General features: G+C 35.7%; 1 protein-coding gene across 17 annotated transcripts in view; it reads left to right on the top strand.

Annotated features, from left to right (window-relative positions):
- The window catches only part of otofa (otoferlin a), a 176,170-nt gene that overhangs the window by 107,955 nt on the left and 47,345 nt on the right, over positions 1-20,870 (top strand). For 14 of the 17 annotated variants that reach the window (XM_088625211.1, XM_088625208.1, XM_088625206.1 and 11 more), the window contains exons 6-20: positions 5,228-5,301; positions 8,429-8,555; positions 8,930-8,984; positions 9,407-9,538; positions 11,025-11,087; positions 11,220-11,304; positions 11,403-11,562; positions 12,141-12,327; positions 12,777-12,963; positions 13,269-13,492; positions 15,192-15,300; positions 15,744-15,930; positions 16,413-16,533; positions 16,727-16,827; positions 20,275-20,365. In XM_088625211.1, the coding sequence (XP_088481337.1) occupies positions 5,228-5,301; positions 8,429-8,555; positions 8,930-8,984; positions 9,407-9,538; positions 11,025-11,087; positions 11,220-11,304; positions 11,403-11,562; positions 12,141-12,327; positions 12,777-12,963; positions 13,269-13,492; positions 15,192-15,300; positions 15,744-15,930; positions 16,413-16,533; positions 16,727-16,827; positions 20,275-20,365 (1,903 nt within the window). Of the gene's footprint in view, positions 1-13; positions 32-1,142; positions 1,188-2,071; positions 2,138-3,447; positions 3,576-5,227; positions 5,302-8,428; positions 8,556-8,929; positions 8,985-9,406; positions 9,539-11,024; positions 11,088-11,219; positions 11,305-11,402; positions 11,563-12,140; positions 12,328-12,776; positions 12,964-13,268; positions 13,493-15,191; positions 15,301-15,743; positions 15,931-16,412; positions 16,534-16,726; positions 16,828-20,274; positions 20,366-20,870 lie in introns of those variants that run through there. The other 3 variants (XM_088625217.1, XM_088625216.1, XM_088625215.1) reach the window with 3 other exon arrangements.

The following is a 20,870-nucleotide window of genomic DNA, read 5'->3' as shown; positions in this document are numbered from 1 at the left end:
GTTTTGTCTGCAGTGAAGAGGTGGATCCTGGGTATGTTTGCTGTGGTGTTTGAAACCTGAGTGCCATAGTGCTTCATGTACTGTAGATAAGATTATATGAAACACTCACAATGAGTAAATGCATGACTGCTGATATAAAAGCTGATATTTCTTCTCTTCTTCCTGAATCTAACATTTAAACTTACCGACTATAAAACTAACTAGCAATAAAATCCTCTGAGGACATCAGTCCACATCCATCTGCTATTGATCACAGCTAGCTAGAGTACTGTAAGTGCATTTAGAAACTGCACCTACACAGAAATAGACCAGGGGTTTTCATGAATAGTCTAGTCTGAATATTTCTGGTGGTGCTGTCACATGAACAACAGAAATTACAATAAAGGTTACACTCCAAAATAATGGCAAAATAATTCCTAATTCTTATCAAATCAGCCTCAGGCCCTTCCAATGGCTTCTGTATACATTCTGGTAGTGAATGATATTGATCACTAAAAATGATCAATGTGCTTCAAATTCAGAATGAATACTCTCTGAATTTATCATGTTATCAGAAAGTATTTACTTTGTTACCTGTGCAATAGACGAAGTACTGTATATGTCACACATAAATTAATACAATAAATGAATTATATTATATTACTGTATTAATTTTAATATTTTATTAAAATTAATTTTAACTGATTGAAATGTAATTTTTTGGATTCCTTTTTGATCACATATAAACACATTTTAGCCGTATTTATTAGCATTGATGAATCATAGAATAGCAACAAAGAATTCTGATGCTTTTGCATGTGATTATAAATTTTTAGGCCACGTTAGCTAAAAATGTAATCAGTGTTGTGTGAATTTGAAGTGATTTTTCTTTGTTTTGGTTGCTGTGCTCTGCTGTTTCTCTCTTTGCTCTGTTGTTTGTTTGCTTGTTTTTGAGTGTGAGATAAATTCAAAGGCAGGGCTGAGTTAGACTGCAATTGGTATAAGTGGTTTGTGGGATAATATGTCCCTTTGTTTGTTTGTTTTGGATGTTCGAGTGGTTTCAGTTTGTGAAGCAAAGCTTGATTGTAGGCTGATGATAATAGACATGTCGTCCCCTTAATAATGATTCTGCCATTTCATTCAATTGATTTTTGTAATTTCAGACCAAAGGATAAGAAGGAAAAAAGACATAGCATTATTTCTTTCAGGTACATCTTAATTTAGCTGTTATTTGTTTTCAAGTCAGCAGTCTATATGATAACATCACAGAAGATTCTGTTTTGAAACACCAGGACTATTTTCTCTTTTTTGCTGTTGGTAGTAACTCAATAATATTTAAAACTTAAATAAAAGTTTATACAAAGTATAATTTTAAAATTAAGTATATGTTAGAAATGTTGAACAGTACTTACACAAACTTGATATGTACAAAACTCTTATAATTTCACGTTAACTTCAGTTTTTATTAACACTTGGCAAACACTGAAGGAAATTCACACTGATCCTATTGGCATGATGTCTCACAGTAATTTAGACTTTAAATCTCTTTGTGATATTCCTTGAAAAAAAATGTATCGTATTACCCATTACAGTATAGTATGTTTCTTTAGAAATAATATAACAAAAATAAGATCAGTGCTTTTTTTGTGAACATTTTGGGCTAGTCAAAATACAAAGAATGGAGTGTACTAAACGTGGAGAGACAGTATAAAAAATAAAAACACTTTTAGGAAGACAAAGATGTGCTCAGTAAGGGTGGGCCTTGCTAATGCTCACATGAAGTTCTTCCACAGAAGACAAGGCCTTGAAAAGAAGGGACAGTGAGGATTGTTTAAGGCATTAGTTTTCTGTCATAAGGTAGCCTAAATACAGTACCTCACTAAGCATATACATCCTTTCAAAAAGCAGCTGCTGAAACTGAATCCTGTATCTTTTCAGTTTTGCTGGTGTTGTCGTGGTTTCAAAGCACCCTCAGAGAAACTCTAATATGTTTCACCCTCGTATGTGCTGCTTCACTGAATTATGTTTTATCAGATGAATTATTGAAACATTAATTGTTCTAAATGTCCGCTGTTCACTTCGGCCCTGCAAGCAAAGGGAAGGACAAGAATGGGAAGGAAGGCAAAGACAGCAAAGGAAGTAAAGACAGCAAAGACAAGTAGGTATCAACCAGGAATGGGCTGTACTGAGTTAGCTGAATGATTTGGATTACACGGGGGTGGCAAGGTGGAAACTGCTCTATCTGTAATTTTCTTACAAATGAGTCAATTTTCCTGGAAACACACATTTAAAGCTATGATCTAGGTCTCTCTGGATCTCTTAGATTTATAGCAGAAAAAAATGTTTCACAAAATGTAAATAAAGACTTTTACTGTACATCAAGTCTTTTATTTTTTAAAAGCTAACATGTTTATCTTACAACTGATATAAAACGGTTACTATACTAATGCCACAGTAGCTGATGTAAATTTACTACTAATAAATATCTTTCTTTAGATCATAATTTTGGAATAAAACAACAGTATTCTTAAGGATTATCCATTCTGCATACTATTTAAGAGAAATTAGGCATAATTTATACTTTTATGAAAATGCATGGATGTATGAAGAGATTATAAAATAATAAGCAGACTACCTTCCAAACTGTGGCCTGCTAGATTAAAAAATTGTTCCGTCAAAAATTCCTTTTGAATGCATAAGATGGCTTAGATGGAGAGAAGTGTGAATTAAAAAAAAGATTAAAAGTGTGCACAACTATGAAACATGTTGTGAAGTTGATATTTATGTATGATGGTTTTCTTAAAATTTCAGTTTTAGAAACATCTGTAAAACAGTATAAAACCTTCAGATTTCATTTTAGGCTGCATGTTATTCTTAGACTTTTTCAGGTTTTGGAATTAACCTTTATCTGTTCCCTTGTAAGGGATGACCTGCTTTATCTACCGTACACCATCAATGACTGTGCTCGCTAAGAATGACTATAATGAAAATGGAAAATTATGATTACTGTACAGAATATTCATTTTGCTCTGTGTAACTAACAAACTGGCTTGGAAGGTGCTAGTTAATGTTCAAAACATATTTTGTTTAGAATATGAAAAGTAGGAAGGCTTTGAAAAGATGTAAAAACTGTCCTTTGAAAGAATACATTTAATGTCTTTATCAAACAGTGTAAACAAACAAAGCAATTTCAATATTCATCCGTTTATCCATTTATTTATTTTGTAGAGTCTTAATGAAATTACCCAACAAAATAATTAGGCGGTTTTTCAGTAGACTTGGCTTGTTCTACCCTTTGTGGCATTTCAAAGAACAACAGTATCACTAGGATCTAGTTATGGTGACGGTTGTCTCAGGTTCGTATTGCTTCATGCAGTATTCATAAGCATATCAGATCTCGCCAGACCAATTGCAGTCTCAGACCAAACCGATTCTTTTTTGCAACTTTACTTTTGTGGACTTTCTGTTTCTGTGATATAAACTCAAAATAAGGAATGTAGGAGTAACTTTTTCAGAACCAGTTCCAGTTGTTTTTTTTATAACTGGGACCTATCAGAACTGAGTCCGGGAAAAGGAAACGTGTTGTTTTTTACATGGTATGTAGCTTGTTCATTGGTTGATGCTTTGTTGTATACAGTCAAACTCTGCAGTGGATCAGTAGTGTCCAGTTAAAGCTATGAACATTGAATGTAAATTTTGGAAAAAGCTTGCAACTGTTGCTTTTTGTTAAATTGTTCTTTTTTATTTTAGAATGACAATTGCTGTGAAATCAGTTTACAGTTTTAATTTAATAGATATTTCTGCATGATTTGGTTAATTTAATGCATTTGATTATGAATTGTGTGAAAAGGAAAAGCATGAGGCAATACATTATATTGTTTGATGATGTTAATGTGAGATCAGGAGCTCCAATTAAGAAATAATTTGAGATGAGGTGCATTTTCTTCTTAAAGGAAGTTTTGTCAGACTTTTTAGAAACACTTGTACCTGATCTACACACAGCCATTTACAGTGCTGCCTGGAATGTCTGCTGCCTTATTGTCACCTTATTTAATATTTGTGTATCTGCGTCTAAAAATAAAGTAGCATAAAAGAATGTAAATGTTAATCTTTTTTTTTAAAGAACAGGAAATATTCTTACTGAAATACCAAATATCAGTCAGGTAGTGTTTGAGCATTTTAATTTTAATAAACTGAGCTGCTGCATAATCAGTGCAAACACTCCGGAGTTAAATTAATGCATATACTGGAAGACATCATATTCTATATCTTGCTGGAGGTACTCTTATTCTGTTCAATGGAACTTTTTAATATCATCCTAGTCTAAATTTGAAAATTGAAAATATTAAAACAATTATGCTTAAAGATTCCACAGATTACATAGATTAATCTATTAATAGATTTACAGGAAAATAAAGTATTCAATTCATGGTTATCTTTAAATATTAAGATGCATTATTTGTAAGCTGGGCAGTGATCACCAGTCAATAGCTGTACATATTTGAGTCTGATTGTTGGATTTCTTCTAGTTGAGACAGATTTCTTTTATGAACAATTTCACTATGCTCAATTGTACTACCAAGATGATTTTTGCTCTTAATTTAACAGAATACTAGATTTTTGTTAACATAAAGGTTTATTTTAATTGGTGATGGGGTGAAATGTATAATCTGGAAAATCCATCTATATCTTGGTGGGAAACTCCAATGGGGGATATACCATGGATTGGGGGGGGGTGGGGGGATTTGTGGGAGGGGTATTTTTTCATTTGTACTTGCTTTATTCTACTTAAAGTTAAAAAAAATTAAATTGACGAAAATAGTTTAAAAATAACTTCAAACTATTATAATTTAGTCATTAAATTAGTAAAGGCAGCAAGTGAACAAATCATGTCTTATGCAAATTATAATGTAAAGACTTTCAGTCATATACATCAACATAAAATGAAAATGTGTAATTGCTTGTTTAATGTCTCTTAATTCATATTTTTAAATGTAAGTCATGTTTGTTTTATATTTGACTTGTAGATGGGTTCTCGATGTTTAAAACATTATTTTAAAATGTATACCCATTTCACACATACCTCTAAAATTTGAGCAGCTCCACTTTCCTGTGGCTGAAAAGATATTCCAAGCCTGGAGACAAACGTTCTGCTCTACACAGTAATTTCTTCATCCTGATGGAAACCTTGCATCAGAAATTTAAGGATCCAAATCCTCACCGTGCTCCTGGGTTTTATTTCACACAGAGCAGAGAGAGGAGTGTTTGCAGCCATGAAGCTCGGGAAGACACGCACCTCAAAGGAAGACCATAAGAAAGGAGGTAATTGTCTTGGCAAACTCTTCCATGCTTCCATTGAGGCAAGTCTGAGAACCCAGAATAAGGTTTGGGATGCTAACATCCTTTTATTCTATTTCCTTTACATAATTTCGGGAACAGTAAGAATTATCTCTCTCTATTAGGTCATACCATCTATGATCATCCATTTTATCAATACCAGGTTATACTACTCGTCAATTGCAATAGCATTGCAGCAGGGAAAATCCACCAGTTACTGGAAACTCTAAAAGTATTTATCCTTTTTCAAGAACATTTCTGTTCTCAAAGTTGCACATGTAAACTATTAAACCACTTGGTTTTGGTGTGGCAGGGAATTTGTCTTTGGTGGTTTCTTATTGAGGCCAATGGATGAGTGTATAATATGAACAAAAATGGAATCATCACAAAAAAAGCAAATAAGAAGAACGGTGCACTCACTCTAATGGTAAAAATATATATAATAAGCATCTAAAGAAACTCAGAACCCTTTTTATATATGTTTTCGAAAAAGTATGTATACTATTACTTTGAAGAAGTACTGTACATGTTGGCTGTAAAGAAACAGGTGAAGTTTTATTCCATGCTGAATGGAAAAGAAAAGAGACACAACATTTCAGCTGTGGAGTCACATTGTGTCTCTTTTCTTTTCCTTTCAGCGTGCAGTAAACGTTCACCTGTTCCTTTGCATACTATTATTTTGATTAATTGATCATTCATGACTGACCATGATGCACTCGAGAGACTATAATTAGAAGAAGGTTCGATCAAACTTTTTTGCCACACAACAATTGTGGTTGGAATTTGCTTTCAGTGCAGCAAAGGAACACTGATGAGGCAGTCATACAACACATACAATAATTAAAAAATGAATGCAAGTTGAAATGAAAAGTCAAGAAAAGCAGAATCACAATCACATGTATAGATACCATCTTTACATTTGGCAAACAGAATTGTAAAAGAGATGCTCACGGGAGGCTAAATACAGAAGATGAAGGGGGAGAGTTCAAAGTTCATAGGGAAAGAAGCTAAGGTTGTGAAGGCTTATGTAAAGGATTGAAATGAATAAGAGTTCACAGACTTATTTTTGAGGCTTCGGACACGATCCTTTCCAGTTTTCCTTTCATATGGCCGTCCAAATTCCCATACCAAACAGTGATGAAAGCTTTTAAAATGCTTTGAATTATGATTGAAGAAGCTGCTGGTTCATTCTGTGTGTTTTAACTTGCCTAAGAAAACACATCCTCTGATGCACCTTCTCAACTGTATGATCCTTGATTTAAGATTGTCTCTAATGTATGTTCCCCAGAATTTGAAGGAATTTTTGGTTACTATAGGATGGTCATTAATTGTGATGCTGAGTTTTATGTTCTGGACAAGTCTAAAATCAATAATGATTTCCCTTGTTTTTGCTACATTAAAACACCCAGTTGTTCCCCAGTCAATCACCTGTCATTATGGAGCCTCATCATTATTAGAGATAAGGCCAATAGTAGTGTCATCTGCATATTTAAAAATATCAACTGAGTCTACCTGAGATGTGAAGTTGTTCATAAAAAGTGAAAAAACCCCAGAGATAGGACACAGTCTTGGGCAGTGCTTGTACCAAAAGTCAGAAGGAAAGGTTTCTTGTTATTCACTTGACAGTTTTTGCGACAAGTAGCAAACATCCAGAATTCAACAACACATAGCAAAATTGTCCAAAAAAGGATACAAGAATAGGGATTTGGCTCGTCCGAATTCTGGAGTGTACAGCGGAGAGCCAGTTTAACAGCATCCTAAACAGAACTGTTGGCCCTGTTCACAAACTGGTGAGGATCCAAGAGGAAGATGTGCCCATCTTGAGGTGCTTCAACACTCCCCACTCAAAGACTTTCATAGTCACTGACATTAGAGCAGTTGGTCTGTAGTCATTAAGGCAGCATATCTTTGAAAATGATTTTACATAATCAACTCATTGGTGAAAGAGTTGGTTCTGCATAGTTGAACTAACCAGTTGTTTGTCAAGCCTGGTGAAAATCAAGAAAAAGGAGAAAATGCACTTCTTATCATGATAACACTTCACAGTCAGTTGTTCACAGTGCAAGAATGTTTGATATTCTATCAACTGTAAGATCGCAAGTCACCACACTTTACCAAAATTGACACATTATCGTGCTCTGTTTTCTTGATTATGTTCACACCTGCCAGTTCCACTGCATCAGAAACTCCAGATCAAAACACCCCTGTTTCAGCAGTTCAGATGTGAGTTAAATGATCATATGACATCTGTAATTCACTCCTTTAAAAAGAAAGGGTTCAGAAAAATGAACATGTAAATAAACTACCTCACCTTAAATCTCATCAAGTTTTAGAACTTGGCAAAGCTGCATCTCAATAGCCTTGGGATGGGAAAGTTTTCTTTCCTGGTCCCCAAGTCCAGTCTGCTGAAGTGGCACATTGTTCTGTGAAAGGTGGTCTTTTGACTGCCATGTTAAACCATATCATTGACACCAAGAGCTGAAATGTTGTGTTTCTCCTTTCAATTTTTGAGTGGAATTAACCTTTACTTGTTCCTTTGTAGCCAGTGCACACTGATGCAGCTCCCCACTTTCACCTATTAAACCAAGGCTCTATCCTCATTAGTGAATAAATTATACCATGATACTGGAATGTTAACTCTGCTGTTATTGCTGAAAAACTTGTAAAGCCTGCATTTAATAAAGTCCCTCTGTCTTAGAGATGAGTCAATTTTGTGACATGTTGCAACCTCTAAAGACCATATAACAATTTTAGAATATGTCTTAACCTGACCCAAGCCACCTCCTAAGTCTCCCTTGTGCAATCCATTATTTTCAGGTGAGAATCCATAGTTCTAAATAAAACAGGTTTTGAATGAGTCATCTTCTGCTTGGAGGCTATTCAGCATATGTAGTCTGTTTGTTAGTAGTTAATCCAGGGTATTGGATTCAACAACATGGCAGGGCGGTTTAAGTGCCTAGTAAAGAACTGCCTGAAGGAAAAGGTACTTAGTTACAAATAATCATGGAATATTAAACACTATTGAAAAGTGTATGGAAACATATAGGTTTTTACTGACAATAGAAACTGCAGAAATAGAAACCCCTCCTAAATTAACTTTCCTGTCTTTTAGATGAGCCAGCAGTTCTTGAAACAGAGGACTTGGACAGGAAAGCTATGCGTCTGGGAGGAGGTCTGGATCCAGACACAATTTCACTGGCTTCTGTCACTGCTGTCACCACCAATGTCTCCAACAAGAGGTGAATGCCTTCACAAACCTGAAATGCAGTTATACTGTACTTCATTGGAGTTTGCGGTCGTCGAGTTCTTACTCATGGGCTACTTGAGTTCAGTTTTCTACTCTGGGCATATTTTTAAATCAACTCTAAATAGACTAAATCTGTTTGTATAGTCACATTTTGATGCATTTACTGATATTTGCTGGTGTGCTACATGTAATGCGCCTCTTTAATGCAAAAGTCACACAATTAGAACATATCAAACACACAATTAGAGCATATCAAACATATCTCTTATTATAATTAAAATTTCATTCATATCATGACTGATATGAAGCACAACAAATTTTCTTTTTTAATTGATTGATATAAAATTATTTTTTTCCAACTTTCAGATCAAAACCAGATATTAAAATGGAGCCAAGCGCAGGAAGACCAATGGATTACCAAGTAAGTAGAAAAACACTTGCTGGGACCTTCCAATAAATGATGGCATTAAGTCAGTGTCAGATAACATGCTATAAGCAGCCTTCCTGTTGGCACAACAATGGTAATTCTTCCTCCTCTTATTTTGTTTTTCTCAAGAATGTTGTGCCTACTCTTGTCACAGATGTGTTGACTATACCTTCCGCAGTTTCTGCCTCATAGTAATTGCTTAGACATTTAGCATCATTGGCAGCAATGCAAATATGATTATGTAGCTAGTTGCCTTGATAGTTCCCAGTCTACCTCTAGAATACACCCTGTTTCCTACATACTGTAGGTGTTGCTGTCCACTATTGACAGTCTCCTTTAACTTTCTTTAACTTGATTTAAAACACTTCTCATGTATTATTATAGGTTTGACCAGTTTTCAATAAATTTCTCTCCAGGTCAGTATTACTATTATTGAAGCAAGACAGCTGGTGGGATTGAACATGGACCCTGTTGTTTGTGTGGAGATTGGAGAGGAGAAGAAGTACACATCGATGAAAGAATCAACAAACTGCCCATACTACAACGAGGTAACCTGTTATTGCTGTGTAATGCACTGTGATGAAAGAACAACAGGTCAAGTATTCAGCTCAGCGTAGGATATGTGCACCCCTTTACCTGTAATAGGCTCAGGGCTTCAATAATAAATATATTGAGGCCTCCCCAAGGACTGGGCCTTGTACCAATCGGTTTTTATAAGCAAGTCTCAGGAAAACAGACACAAATGCTTCTGTAAAGTAGAAACAGTGCTCTTTGTTAATGTACAGTGCAGGCAACACAAAGCAAATAAAAAAAACTAGCTGCTCTTTGAGCTTTTGGGTTTCTTGAGGTTCCCTCACTAATTACAGCCAGGCATCTAAGCTACTTAACAGCTTTTCAAAAACAAACTTACCATAAACTGAGGAAGTCATGTCAAACAGACTTTCCAGTTCAATAAATTTCCCACAAACTGTAGGATTCTTTGCAGATCTCTTTCCTGCTTCTCTTCCTATTGTTTCTGTCTTCTCCTATGTCTTTCCCCACAGGATACTCTCTCCAGGAAGCCCCAGCTTCCTGGTTTTTAAAGCATCACTTGCCTTTAAAGCAACTGGTCAGGAAACTGAGGATGGCAGGACATTCCCCACAGCAGCCTGGGAAATATAGTTTAGGCCTGAACTGCCATTTTGCTGGCCCCTATCCTCACAATATCTATGGAAAACATACAGTAAAACAAAAAGGGGGAAGCAGATGTTTTGTATACTATTATTATTATGACATGACACTACTGTATGTCAGAATACCTCTGACAACCCTTTTCAGAGGATGTTGCACAAAAGAGAGAACAAGATCATTCAAGATCATTTTGAAATTTTGAAAAGTAAATCACTGAATATTTCTGTGCCCTGAAAAGAGCTGAAAGGTTTCTGATCCAGCTGCTGCAAATACCAAGTCTAGTAATGATACTGTACATCAGCTCAGGACCAATATCTGACTAAAGAGATAGTTGTTTTATTTGCGTAATGAGTTGCAGTGGGATGATACCAAAGATAGGTCTGTTTTGTTTCAGTGTTTTAATACTGTAGATTAAATACAGTTATTAAAACTATTTAATTGCTTATTCATTGATTATTGATTCAGATATATGAAATTAATCTGGTGTTCTGCAAGTATCTCATGTCAAAGACTAATAGAACAGTGATTTATCTGGTTTGGATAAATCACTGGATAAAAAACTAACTGATATTTCAGGTTGAATCAGCTGATCATATTTTATTTTAAGGTGATTGTCATGAATAAAATCTTGTCATTTATACACATTTATCAACTACATACTGTAGCTCTCTTATTTAAAATGATTTTCTGGTGGCAAAACTAGTACAGTAAGGATAGCTGTTTGCCTGTTCTTTTTATATCTTTATGCTATTTCTCAGTAAAATATCATTGACATGCAAATACATGTATTCTTTTTCACCTAGTTAAACTGATACAATGTGATGGAAGTCATTTCAAGTAATTAAAACTTTATTTCTTTTCCAGTATTTTGTTTTTGACTTCCACGTGCCTCCTGATGTAATGTTTGACAAGATTTTAAAGCTTTCAGTAAGTACAATCTTATATTTGTATTTCAAGTATTTGAAAATACTTTGCAAACCTGACTCCTGTTTATTAAAAATCAATCCAGAAAAAAGCTAAATACCTTTATTTCTTTTTAAAATTCTCATTTTTCTTAAGGTAATACATTCCAAAAACCTGTTGCGTAGTGGCACTTTGGTTGGAATGTTTAAATTGGATGTGGGCACAGTGTATTCACAGCCTGGTAAGAAATATTTAAATCCTAATAGCTATCATTTTAATATCTCTGTTCTTGCAAGTGGTTTAACAAGCCCTTTTTTGTGTGATGAATACCTTCAACAGAACATCAATTCTACCACAAGTGGGCCATCCTTTCTGATCCTGATGACATCACTGCAGGGGTAAAAGGTTATCTGAAGTGTGATATTGCTGTGGTTGGCAAAGGAGACAACATTAAAACTCCACACAAGGCCAATGAAACCGATGAGGATGATATAGAAGGGTAAAAGTCTCAATAATTTACTGTACACGTCTGTAAAATTTGTATTTTAGTTAAAATATCCTTCAGCATAAAATATAATAGAGCACATAATGCAATTGTGTTCAATACATGAATGTTTTTTTTTTGTTTTTTTACATGAATGCTCTTTCATATTTGCAGGGATACAGTATATTTAAAAAACAGCACTGTGAGTAACCTGAAACATAAATTTCACAGTGCAGGCAGCTTAGATCAAAATATTGAACACCTCCTGTATGTGATTAAGGGCTTCCTGTAGCTTAATGTTTTTCATTTTACATTCTGTGGTCATTATTTTCAGAAGTGTTCAAACATCCAAAAGTTTTAAGAAATCTCCCAGTTTTGTAAAACTCTGTTTCTCTTTTTTGGCTCTAAAGATGCATGTGTGTCCATTGCACATGTGATAAAGTATTAAAGTAAATTAATTTAAAGGAAATAATTATATAAAATCATATTACATTTTATCCCTGTTCTCAACAATATTTTCTTTAAATCACTATGTTGAGATCCTTGGTACTTCAAGCTCATTTTACTTCTGAAAATGTTTTTTCTCGACGCAGGAACCTCTTGTTGCCTGAGGGCGTTCCTTCTGAACGGCAGTGGGCCCGCTTTTATGTCAAGATCTACAGAGCTGAGGGGCTTCCAAAGATGAACACTAGTATAATGGCCAATGTGAAGAAAGCTTTCATAGGAGAAAACAAAGACTTGGTGGACCCATATGTTCAAGTGCTCTTTGCAGGGCAAAAAGTAAGACTGCTGGATTACTGCATCTTTTTTAACTATGATAATATGCAAAGAACACCTGCTTTATGCGCTTAAAAGAATACTAATCATATACTGTACATAGAAATGTAATTGAAATGTAAATGATTCATTCAATGTTCATTCCCACCTGATTTAAATGTAATTAGTTTTGTAAAATGTAACAGTTGTAATTGAAGATTACACGGGACTTCCTGTAGTTACTCCTGTGACAACCTGTTTATTTTTATTCAAATTCAGCATGAAGAGGAAATGGTTAATTATGTTTTGCTGCCTTAATGTTTTGATAGAAATAATCAGAATAAAATGAATAGGCCTTCAGCATTATTAATTAATTAGATATATTCCAGATATCTAATATTATGTTTTTTGCAATCGCATAGCTGAGTAATTATTGGATGTGTGCATCATTAAACACTCGTTTTTCATAACAGGGAAAGACTTCAGTTCAGAAGAGCAGCTATGAACCAATCTGGAATGAACAAATAATTTTCACAGAAATGTTCCCACCTCTTTGTAAGCGGATGAAACTCCAGATACGAGATTCGGACAAAGTTAACGATGTAGCCATAGGAACACATTTTATTGATCTCCGGAAGATTGCCAATGATGGAGATAAAGGTGAAGCTGATTGTAATGGTTTGTTGTCGTATTGTGTTGTATTATTAACAATTCACTTCAAAAATCAACACATATACTGTATGACCGCACACAATGAATAAATGCCTTTCTTTAGAACTTAGGTAGACTAAAAGGTACTATTCATGTACGTACTATAATATGACAGTTCTAATACTGTAACTTATGTGAACTCATATACAACAAGATAAACAAGATAAAATGATGTGCACAAAATGAGCTGGGTTAAGTGACTGTCCATATAAAGACAAGAGAGGGAGGCATCACTAACTCACCTCTCATGACAGGTTTTCTTCCAACCCTTGGCCCTGCCTGGGTGAACATGTATGGCTCCACAAGAAACTACACTCTGATGGATGAGCACCAAGACCTGAACGAAGGCCTTGGAGAGGGGGTCTCCTTCAGGGCGCGCCTGCTCATCGGCATTGCCGTGGAGATCCTGGACACTACTTCCACGGAGATCATGAGCTCCACGGAGGTTCAGATGGAGGGCATCCAGAATATCTCTGAGGTGAGCCGACTTCGAGGGTCAATCGCACTTCACAGATTAGTGATTCATTCCATCTCAAAGGAGTCCTGATGCATTTGAAGTCTTAATTCATATTGACATTTCAATTTTGAATTTTGAAAAATTCAGCAATCCAAAGCAAACTCCCTGAAAACAAAGCAATTAAAAGAGGGGATTAAAGGTTTGTTTAGATATGGGTTCCAATTAAGATCATATACAGTTTAAAAACCTTCTCTGAACCCTGTTGATGCATTTCTCCATTTTTGCATTCCCTGCATCTTAGTGTCAAGCCAAGAACAAGCTCTTTCATCTTCTTTTAGCTTGTTGTCAGAAACATATTTGATTAATACCATATTCTGGAGTTTTACAAGCATTGCACTATAACTGCTATGTCTGGTAGTCCAATGCTGTTATCATACTGTAATAGTTCAGCCATCCACAGAGATCAGGGAAGAAAGGAGGAGGTTTATAATGGATGCTGAATTTACACAGTGAAGGTGGCAGTACACTTACAAAACAAGGACGTACAGATGAGATCGCTGCACACTCCTAACTGTTAGATAATGTAGTCATCAATGTAGCCTGGTCCTAGGAATATACACAAAGGATAATGGTCTCCATATTTAGTGAAATATTCAGCAATATTACGCTCTGAGAACCCATCAAAATCCCTAATAATAATTAATTATTAAACCAATAATAATTAGTTATTAAACAAATAACTGCTAAGGAGGGTTTAGAATCTGTAGCAGTGCTGTCTATGTGCACATCAAAGAATCTTGCCTTGTGAGTATTCTGAGTCTATTTTAAAAAGGTTTCCATTCAGTGTTGATATTGAAACATCAAAGAATACTTTAGACTGAAAATACAGACACAAGTCCTCAATTTAATTAAATGATCAGGGGAGTGTCTTTACTACTCTGTCAGACTAGCATTAGAAGTCCATTCTTATTTCCATTCTTCTTTCCATTGCTTTTGTAACTGCAGACTGTACATGAAGAATTATAGATCAAACATGGAGGATTTCTATTAATAACAGATACATGCTTGAGCAAGGATGCACCACAAGAGGTGATAAATGATGAAAGTTACTAGCCCTGCATTATTAATACAACAATAAACTGCTCTCTGTTGTACTTCAGTCAATAATGCATACACAGACTCTTCCACACAGAGAGAGATGCACTGTGGTGTTTCCTGTAAGTGTTCTGTCTCCAGGCAGTCCAGGCTTTTATCATCATTATCATTTCAGGATGAAAAAAATTAGTAGGAACTTTATGATCCTGTGGTTAATTATATCACCAGGACAATAAACCTGTGTTTATAAAAAGTAACAAAAATAAGATGTCATGGAAGGGTTTTGGATTTTGAAGTCTTGTTTTGTTTAATTATTTCAGACATTTTCCTCTCAGGTCATTAAACCCAGCAACAACTTTTTGCTTCTTATTTCATCTTGATTCATTTATTTTTGTTCTTCACTCCTGATTTTTACAATTATTTTATCTGATATTATACAGACATCCACAATGATTTTTTTTTTACTTTTACCAGTGTGCTATAATTTGGCAGTTAGCACGAAGTAAAACAGAAAATATAATGATAGCTATGAAAGAATTCTCTAGTTCTCTAGTCCCAATTTTTACATTTGCACCCTAACATGCATTCCTTCAGCTGTCTTGTTTTTTAATAAATCTTGTTTTAGAATGCCACGGGAAAGATTGAAGAGTTTTTCTTGTTTGGAGCATTCCTGGAAGCAACTATGATAGACAGAAAGATTGGAGACAAACCAATTAGCTTTGAAGTAACAATAGGTAAGGACTTGAGTAAACATTGAGTCTATTAATCTACTTCAGACGTGTATTGCACAGTTATAGTAATAACACAACAGTAACACATTATAGTTGTATTATTGGACTACTTTAAGAAACGTATAACTAGATCATTCTCTAGATTGAAAGGTTAGTTTAAGAATAAATCTTTTTTTAAAGTCAATAGCAGAGAGAAATTGATACAAATCGCCATTGCATTTCCAAGCAAATGAAAAATTTTAATATGATTGAAATCTCCAAACTCTTGAAAAGGAAAAACTAGAATGATTCCAAGATTTACTTCAAACCTAGGACAACAGATGCAATGGAGTGACATGATTGAAAATGTAGTTGTAACATTTTGACATTATATGCAGCATACAGGCCCCATTAAATGGTGATGGGGCTTTCCCTACTAAATTATTGTTGTATGCGCCATTCATTAGGCAATTATGGAAACCAGTTAGATGGTGTGAACAAGCCGACCATGAGGAAGAAGAAAAAGGACAGTGGCGAGAGTGATGAGGAAGAGTCAGAGCTTATTCAGAATTCCAGTGAGGACGAGACAGAGGATGATGGGGACTTGGTATCTGTCTCCTCTACTCCACCCATGAAGCCTGTTGTCACTGACAGGTCAGTGCAGTACACATTGTTTAACTTTGGCTTTTCTCGTTGGTCCTCAAAAGGAAACAATCTAAAAAACTGTAATGGCTTCTGATCTTGTGGATTCTTTGAAAAATTGAGGTGCTGCTTTTAATCATTTTATACTGAGAACTTTTTCACATTAATACAGTAATGGTGTACTTTTCTGAACTTTTGGAGTAACACCGTTTTAAGAATGAAACCCACACCTATGTGCTTTTAGGACAACAAGAACAGACATCAAAAGTCACTGGGTTTTGTGGGCAAAAGTCTCGAAAGTAATTTTCTACATTAAAAGAACCTCAAACATGCATCATTATTTCTCACACCTGGTAACTGAAGTACTTAAACATGAGGAACCATTAATTACTTGCAATCATTGATACAGCTTCTGCTTAACTGCATTTCATATACAGCTGTAACTTGCTGATTATTTAAAAAGAGTCTTTAATTGTTTGTTGTATTGATTTCAGGAATTATTTCCATTTACCCTATTTTGAGAAGAAGCCTTGTATCTATATTAAGAGTTGGTGGCAAGACCAAAGAAGAAGACTCTACAATGCCAACATAATGGATAAAATTGCAGATAAATTGGTTGGTATTACTCCATACACTGAATTCTCAGGGTTTTGTCAAATTGATTTTATATACCTTATTGTATCACAAAGGGCAATTAAAAAGAAAAATTGTGATGGTCAGCATTTAATAAAATAAAGTGGTCTTATTGCTTTCAAATTTCTATTGTATGCCATTTTTCAAACACATTGATTTTACATTGTTGTCACAGGAGGAGGGCCTAAATGACGTCCATGAAATTATAAAAACAGAGAAGACATATCCAGAGCGTCGACTTCGAGGAGTCTTGGAGGAATTAAGCAGTGGGTGCAGGTAAGACACCAGAGATAAATCAGACAGCTGCTGAGAGTAGTTGAGATAATATTTCCTATAAAATATCCAGACCCTTAATTCGAAAGTTTAACAGTTTAGCTTTTTTGTTGTTTTTATCCATTAACACTTTAGCACCAGGCTATGACACGTCTTGAAATATAAGATGTTTTTGTCTTGCTACGTTTCATCTGATTTCTTTCTAAACAAGCATGAACAAAGCATAAATAAAGTACCCTCATGATAGGAATTTGAGATTATCATGATTTTTCTTTGGCTGTAATGTGTCCTATGCAGGGTTGCTTTCATAGTAATAGGACAAAGTGTGTGTGTGTTCAGCATTACACACCAAATTGTAGAAGCTGTCCTTGTAGAAGAGTCCTTTGTTCACTATCTCATGCATCCCTTTGGTCTTGTTCTGTAAAAACTGAGCCATGAAAATTAAATTCTGAAAGCTCTGTGCAAGATAGAAGCTGATGCTCTGAAGTCTCACCAGTAATAATGTTGTTACATATTTTTATGGAAATAGGTGCAAATGTCATTTCACAGTGAAAGAATAGCTCAGTCCTCCATGCAACATAGAGTCTGTGTTTAATGTACAAAATGGTAACATACCACCAAAATAGTAAATCTTTTCAGTAAAGAGCTAGATCACTTAGTTATTAGATAAAGTGGGGCACAGGCATTAAGCAAATTATGATTTCTTAATCACTAAATTATGTAGGGGATGAGTTCAGTCTTCGATATTCAGATTAGCTGCTTTCCTTGATTTTGTGACAAGGGAATGTTTGCAGAACTGGCAGTTGGTTGAAGGCACAGCTCAAGGGGCAGTGTTCTTTGAAATCACTGGCTTTGGCAATGAAGTCTTACTACTTTGATGCATATTCACTTTTAGAAATTTCCTGCCTGAATAATTTAAAATGAGTCCTGCTCTTTCAGATGTAAATAAAACTTTCATTTCTTTTATCAAATGGCTGCAGTGTACACTGATGCATGAAATATCTGCTTCCACTTTTAGGTTTTGTAATTCCTTTATTCTACCCGAGCATTACAAAACTGATCAGAAACTGAAGAACTCTAGCCTGCTTGTTTCCAAGGGCTTATTTGTGACCCAGTCCATGTGGGCAGTAAGCACTTTCGGAACATAATTATGAAACTGAGGGGGAGTTTGTATTGAGGGGAAAAACACCTTAATATGCACTTGACTACTGACAAAAACCTATTCTTTCAAGTAAGCTAAAAAACAACCCTGATAAAAAAACATTATACTTTACAATAACAAAAGATTTTACTTTTCTTTACTTTGTTTCCTGGTGTCTTTTTTTCACATATACAACACTTTTCTTAACCCTTTTAATTTTCCTCTATATTGTTATATTGTTCCCATATACAGGTACATCAATATCAGTAAATTATATGCTGCTCAGCAATGGACTGTGTCCTGATGTGTTCTGCTGTTACTCAATGTATAGTCATGACAGGACATATGACTATAATGAGGAATAGAGAAATACAGTACCTTGACTTCCTATTCACCTTGTAGTGTGCTCTCTGAAGTCACCAGTTCTGTAGGGTTTGGGCATTTACTGGGACAGTTATTAATTGTAGCAGTAAATCACAAAATGATTCTTTTGATGGCCTTAGAATCCAACCATGCGATATAACTCAAACAACGCACACACACAGGTACTAATACACGAGGATACATTTATTAATACATAGAATATGCATATAAACCTAACAGATCTTATCGAGAGGGTTATCAGAATACAAAAGGTATATATTCAGTCAGTTACAAAGAGTTACATATATCAAGAGGACATACGTTCAGTATATCATTCATTTAGACCATTTCGTAATTGAACTTGGTTACAACTTCTACATTAGATACTCAAAACAAGTACATGACTCTTAGGAATTAAATTGATATCAACTGGTTGGGATAACAATTGAATTCTCGAGCTGTAATGCATTGAAGTTGAATACTCATCCAATCTCTGGGGATTCAGATCTCCTGCGGACTCAAAGAAGCAGTTGCAGGCTTGTTGCTGTCCAATCCGCACTGTCTGGCTAGGTGCCAGGCTGTGCTGTGCGGTTTGCGACGGTGCGCTGCAGATGCTCACTGACCGGCTAGTTAGTGTTGGCTTTAACTAGCAAAGTTTGTGCACAGGAGAAAAGATGACTGTGGGTCCCAGCAGGTCAGGAAGAGGACCGGTTCATTCCTGATGAAGCGCTAGTTCTGAATACTGATTCAGCTGTCCACAGTTCCGACCTGTTCACGAGGCTTGCTGCTGGTGCTAACCTCGGGTGGATCCTCTGGTTACTCTCTGGCAACCTCTGCTCTCGACTCTTAGAACAAAGGAAAGTTCTGGCACTCGGACACACTGGCTGTTCCGTGGTTGTCCGGGCTGAGTCTCAGGATGGTCAGGAGGCGCGCCGTGAGAATGTCCTGCCCTTGGGAGCCTTCTGCTCCTGGGCCGTCCTGCCCTGGAATTCTCCTTTGAATTCCCTTTAGAATTGTCCGAAAAAGTCTCTCAGGCCCTCTGTGTTGCCTGTTTTTACCTGGAGGAACTTCAGCTCGTTCATTGGCTGAAAGTTTCATGGGCATCAGAGTCCTGCGTAGGTTACTCGGCCCTACCAGTCCCTGATTGGTTGAACAAGGTGAGATATGAGTTACTCCTGACACTTAGGAATGCAGTCCAGATGTCCATCTGGCACTCCCTAGACAGATATGCACCAATGAATGACCATTGATCATGATAGCCAGGCTTAGCTAAGTGCATCCCCATTTGGGAGCTGTCCCTTATCAAAAGAAAACATCTTTAAATCAGCCTGCATGAATAGTTTCTCTGTGGCTGCACCACAGAGATGAACAGAGAGATGAGGCCTCATTTGGGAAAGCACAGAAACACTTAATTCTGTCTTATTAACAAGCATTGCTGCTACAACCTAAAGACTACAACCAACCCCTTGTGAACACTGTGTAGCTAAAACATAAAGGAACAGTTTTAAAACATTTTAGTCTGTTCATGAATTTAATGAGTCTGCTGTGATTCTCAAACCCTTCAATCTATCAGTCAGTGACCTTTAACACTCTGGCATGTTTAAAAAAGAAAGGACATCAGGTCATGGGGAACATGAATAACTGAACACAGACGAAGTGGTTCTTGCATTTTCATAAATCTTTGTTGTGGAAGTGTGGCCCATCGTTAATTACAGTTGATTAGTTGTAGTATTTTGTTATGCATGATTTCATTCTTACATTATAAATACAGTCAGGAAGTCTGTAAATGGCACAGTGTCTTTGGGGAAGATCATGTGACTTACCAAAAGTAAGGTCTATGGTTGCCCCTGATACATAAACCAATAGAGCACTCTTTTTCTTTTTAAGTACCTGTTTGCAGGAATTATTTCTAGAGTTTATTGCTGGCTCTTGGCTTTGTCTTTCAGTCGCTTCGTGACACTCGCAAACAAAGACCAGAACCAGGCTGGGCGAACAAAACTGGATAGAGAGAGGCTCAAGTCCTGCATGAGGGAGCTGGTATGTCAGAGAATTTGATGTCCAGGAAACAAGCGAACTGAGATCCCAAACACAGAGTATTCTTTTTCTGGGTTGTATTAATTCAAAATGAAAATGTATTCAATACATTTGTTTTGCATAAGGGAGCACTGGATTTTATCCACTCTGTTGTTAGTGTTTCTCACTCCAACAGTCTCCATTGCATTATTACACATCTGCTTGACCTTGTTCATGGTGCAATAATGCAGCTGGAATCTGCAGTAATTACTTGGAAGATCATTAAAGGTGGATGTAAGATTTCCAGAAAACAAAGGAGAATACAAATTTGAAAGTCACTCAAATTTCTTTCAAAAGGTTGAAATGCTGTTTGACCTTAATTGATCTGACAAAGTCTAAAATTCTATTTACTGTATTTGACATTATCTAGAAATCGAGCAATAATAAATTGCTTTTAAGTAAGCAGTTACTGTATGTCTGTTATGTCTGTCTATTATTTTCCCAATAATAAAATAATGGTATATGTATT

Source organism: Lepisosteus platostomus, chromosome 3 (genome assembly GCF_059453375.1).
Source record: "Lepisosteus platostomus isolate fLepPlt1 chromosome 3, fLepPlt1.hap1, whole genome shotgun sequence".
In the NCBI taxonomy this organism is placed as follows: domain Eukaryota; kingdom Metazoa; phylum Chordata; class Actinopteri; order Semionotiformes; family Lepisosteidae; genus Lepisosteus; species Lepisosteus platostomus.
The sequence above is the reverse complement of the archived record's forward strand: the minus strand, read 5'-3'. Positions and strand labels throughout refer to the sequence as shown.